The sequence below is a fragment of the Sinocyclocheilus anshuiensis genome, unplaced genomic scaffold (assembly GCF_001515605.1).
Source record: "Sinocyclocheilus anshuiensis isolate Anshui unplaced genomic scaffold, SAMN03320099.WGS_v1.1 scaffold732, whole genome shotgun sequence".
Taxonomy (NCBI): Eukaryota; Metazoa; Chordata; class Actinopteri; order Cypriniformes; family Cyprinidae; genus Sinocyclocheilus; species Sinocyclocheilus anshuiensis.
Window position 1 is genome coordinate 633,464 of NW_015554133.1, and position 4,061 is coordinate 637,524.

The 4,061-nt window shown below is 36.2% G+C and overlaps 1 protein-coding gene across 1 annotated transcript in view; it reads left to right on the forward strand.

Annotated features, from left to right (window-relative positions):
* LOC107670305 (FERM, RhoGEF and pleckstrin domain-containing protein 1-like) overlaps positions 1-4,061 on the forward strand; it is a 47,628-nt gene that overhangs the window by 16,479 nt on the left and 27,088 nt on the right. Inside the window, exons 7-12 of the mRNA XM_016462871.1 lie at positions 1,792-1,906; positions 2,347-2,494; positions 2,576-2,671; positions 2,753-2,916; positions 3,292-3,360; positions 3,495-3,567. Coding sequence (XP_016318357.1) covers positions 1,792-1,906; positions 2,347-2,494; positions 2,576-2,671; positions 2,753-2,916; positions 3,292-3,360; positions 3,495-3,567 — 665 coding nt within the window. The remainder of the gene's footprint in view (positions 1-1,791; positions 1,907-2,346; positions 2,495-2,575; positions 2,672-2,752; positions 2,917-3,291; positions 3,361-3,494; positions 3,568-4,061) is intronic.

Below are 4,061 nucleotides of genomic sequence, written 5' to 3' on the forward strand. Positions count from 1 at the left end.
TGTGACGACCCCGGGCTGGACTCCGCTTCGTCCACGGTGAAAGCCGATCCGGCGATCCACAGCACGAAGTTGTAGTATTTCCTCAGCGACCAGCACGGATCAGCTCCAGGCATGACGAAGCAGATATCGTCCTCTTTTGGAAGGCCAAACAAAGTAGTTTCGCTTTCACAACGAAGCACACAGCAGCAACAATATTACAGTGAGAATAAAAGTTGCGCCTTCTTTCTTTGCGTGAACATTTGGGCGGCGTTATGCAAATCTTCCCACTTTGTGACGTAGACATGTGGGGGCGTGTTAGAATGAGCCGTTTTAGGTAGGTGTGGCTGACTCTTAACTTTTATAAAGAATATCTCTTTGGATTTGAGACTTTATGCACCAAGAGCTTGTAACACTCCAAAGAGAAAGGAAAAATTGAAATCGCATCATATGACCCCTTTAATATACTAAAATGTGTTTGATATACATCTATTTCATGTTAAGTATACTACAAATACATTTACATATTTATGTACTTAATAAAAATACCCTGAAATTGTACTTTTAGTATACTAAACTGATATACTTAAAGTCTGCTAAATTGGAACAACTTGTTTTGCACTTAATGCGTTTTAATTGTGCGGAAGCAGTGCTGAAGTCCAACTAAAGATGAACTGAAGTATATTTGATTGTGCTAAAGTGGAACTATTGCAAGTATACTTCAGGTACACTTTAAATATCTTGTATTTAAAGACCGAAATTATTCAAAGATCATACAGTCCTCATCAATAGTGAGATTAAAACACATTTTAGGCTTAATATTAAGAAATGTCCATTGTGCAATAAAGAAATACTCCAAATAAGTTGAATTATAATTTTTATATCAGTAAGTTTCGAGTGATATATCAGTAAATATATTAATAGATTTGAACTATACTTAGTATGAAATAAATGTATTTTAAATATATTACGTTTTTACTAGGCTAGTTAGCCTTAACTAAAACAGATATTTCAGACTCTAAAATATGATTGGATGAGCTGCACTAAAAGGTATAAAATAGCCCATATACACACCTATATACATATACATATACAAAACGGTTTAATTCTGTTTAATTTAACCATATAAACACACAACTGTTTAATTCTGTATTAATGCATCAGGTTACTAGTTTGTTTGGCAACTGAGAGTCTACAGTCAGGCTAATGAACTCTATTATGTGGCAGAAGAAATGTTTATTGTGACTATTATTATTGTCTAAGGGGTTTTATCAGTACACCTTGGTAAAATCACTGTAATGCACAGCCTCTCGGAGTCTTGCAATTGATACCATTTATTTCTGTGCTTATAGGACAAAACAGCTTAAAAATTAACAAAAAAATTGACTGTTTTCAGAAATGTTTCGAACTCAGTAGGTCAAATATTATATGATATGTATTGTTATTATAAAATGTTTCTATAGTGATTGAATTTAATTAATTATGTCTAAAACTACCTATTGCTATTTTATGTTAGATAATAGTTTATCTTATATCAATAATCCTATTTCTAAAGAACATAGTTATCTGTTACTTAAAAAATGTAATACAGTTTGTTCCCTATTCATTTAAAGTGCCATATAGTATAACACATAAGGGCAACTAACGCATGCTGTAATCCAACTATACAATCATTCAGTAAAAGGTCATAAAGCCATGGACATGTATGTTAATATTTTTATACATCCTGTTCCTTCTATATCTCTATTTCTGTCTCTGTCTTCTATCACTATCAAGTCATTTACTCATAGTGAAGCTGTGTGTGTGTTTATTTAGCCGAGATTGGGGATTTTGAGGAAACTCAGTGTAGACAGCATCTACTTAACACCAACTACATCCCTGACCAGATGGCCCTGATGGACAAAATCGTGGAGTTCCAACATAAACACATGTGAGTCTCCCAAACAAAACACTAAGGCTCACTGTTTGGGAACTTACAGTAGATCACCGACATCTATTTGATTTCCCTGTTGAAAAAAACAGCATATGATGGTTAGGTATGTTTTGAAGCATGGCAGCTGGTTTGCTGGTTTAAGCTGGTCCTTAGTTGGTCATGAGCTGGTTATAAGCTAAGATGGTCATATGCAACTAGCTCCTGCTCAGGACCAGCTCATAACCAGCTTATAACCAACTAAGGACCATGCTTCAAAACATACCTAACCAGCATATGCTGTTTTTTTCAACAGGGTTGAATATGCATTTTCATCTGGAAGTAATTTTCAACAATTTGTTCAGCAATTTGAGACAAAATGAGCTAACCTTTAAAGTACAGTATAGCATATAGCAAAACACCAGGCAGTGTTATAACTTGTGTTTGTGTGTGTATATAAGTGGACAGACGCCAGCAGAGTCAGATTACCGGTTGCTGGAGGTGGCGTGCAGGTTGGAGATGTACGGCATCCGACTCCATCCTGCTAAAGACAGAGAAGGAACCAAACTCAGTCTGGCTGTAGCACACGGCGGCGTCCTCGTGTTTCAGGTGCATGCAATCACACACTCTCTCTCACACACACACAAGCATACATGAACAACAGCATGACATGAGTTGTGTTTTACTCAGGGACACAACAGGATCAACAACTTCAACTGGTCTAAAATCCGCAAGCTGAGCTTCAAGAGAAGGAGGTTCCTTATCAAACTAAGAGCAGACCCTAGTGTGAGTTTCATGTAGTATATTAAGCTCTCATTTATCATTTCGAATTGTTACGTGGAGTCTCTCTGTCTCGTCTTGTAGCAGAATGTTAATCAAGATACTCTGGAGTTTTTGATGGCGAGTCGGGACTGCTGTAAAATGTTTTGGAAGATCTGTGTGGAGTATCACGCCTTCTTCAGGCTCTTTGAGGAACCCAGACCCAAACCCAAACCGGTGCTGTTCAGCAGGGGCTCTTCCTTCAGGTTCAGGTGCTAAACCTGATTAAATGCTTTTGGTAACATTTATATGTGTGAATTTGTCTGTAGGTGAAGTGTGAACCCTTGTGAAAAGAAGCGCACTTAACTGTATTGCATGTGCACTTGTAGTGTACTTCAAATCTAAAAGTATTTTTTCAACTGTACTTGCAGGTAATGTAATGTTAATTAAATAAAAGGCAACTTAAGTGTACTTAAAGAGAGTACAATCATTATGTTTTAATAATTCTGTGTCATGCTTTAAAGAAGTACACTTATTTTGAAGAACATGTCAGGTACTTGACTTTAATTTTATCTGCAGTGTATTATTTTGCTCTTGTCAAAATGTTGTGTAATCCAGTTGGACTAATTACCACCTCTTCTCTGCAGTGGTCGGACACAGAGGCAGGTGATAGATTATGTGAAGGAAAATGAGTTTAAAAAACTGCCCTTTGATAGGTGAGCCTGATCTGTTATTTTAATGAATGGAAAGTCAGTATTTCTGCACTGCTATTCCTTTAAGATTTAATTAGTGTAGAAACTCGTAAGGCTGTGTGGTTCATTATTCGTGTGTTTGTTGTGCTGTCTTTCAGGAAACATAGTCGAGTGCAGTACAACAGCAGTCTGTCACCTCTGCGTTCTGCACAGCACCAAGTGCCAAATCAAGTTAGTGTCTTCACATAGGAATGTTTTCAAGCCATTTTTAACTGTTTAATAAGGAATATTTTGGGTTCAGCACAACTTAAGCTCACTCTAAAGCATTTGTTGCATAATGGTATTATGTTGAACAGCAAATATTTTAGAAATGGACGGATAAATGAAATTAAATATTAAAGATGCATTCAGAAGTCTAATGCTAATTTAAAAAGTCGTATACATTTACATTTAGTCATTTTGCAGACGCTTTTATCCAAAGCGACTTACAATTGGGGGATACATAAAGCGATTCTTCTTAAAGAGGCAAACAGATACAGGAAGTGCTTGTAATACCAAGTTCTTAGACATTGTTCAAATAAGTACAAGCTAGAAAGAGAAGGAATAAATAAAGAGAGAGAATTTTTTTTTTTTTATAATGATGATGATGAAGTCAAGTAGCTTCGAAAGAGATAGATTTTCATCTGTCGCTTGAAAATTTTCAGGGTTTCAGCATTCCGGATAGG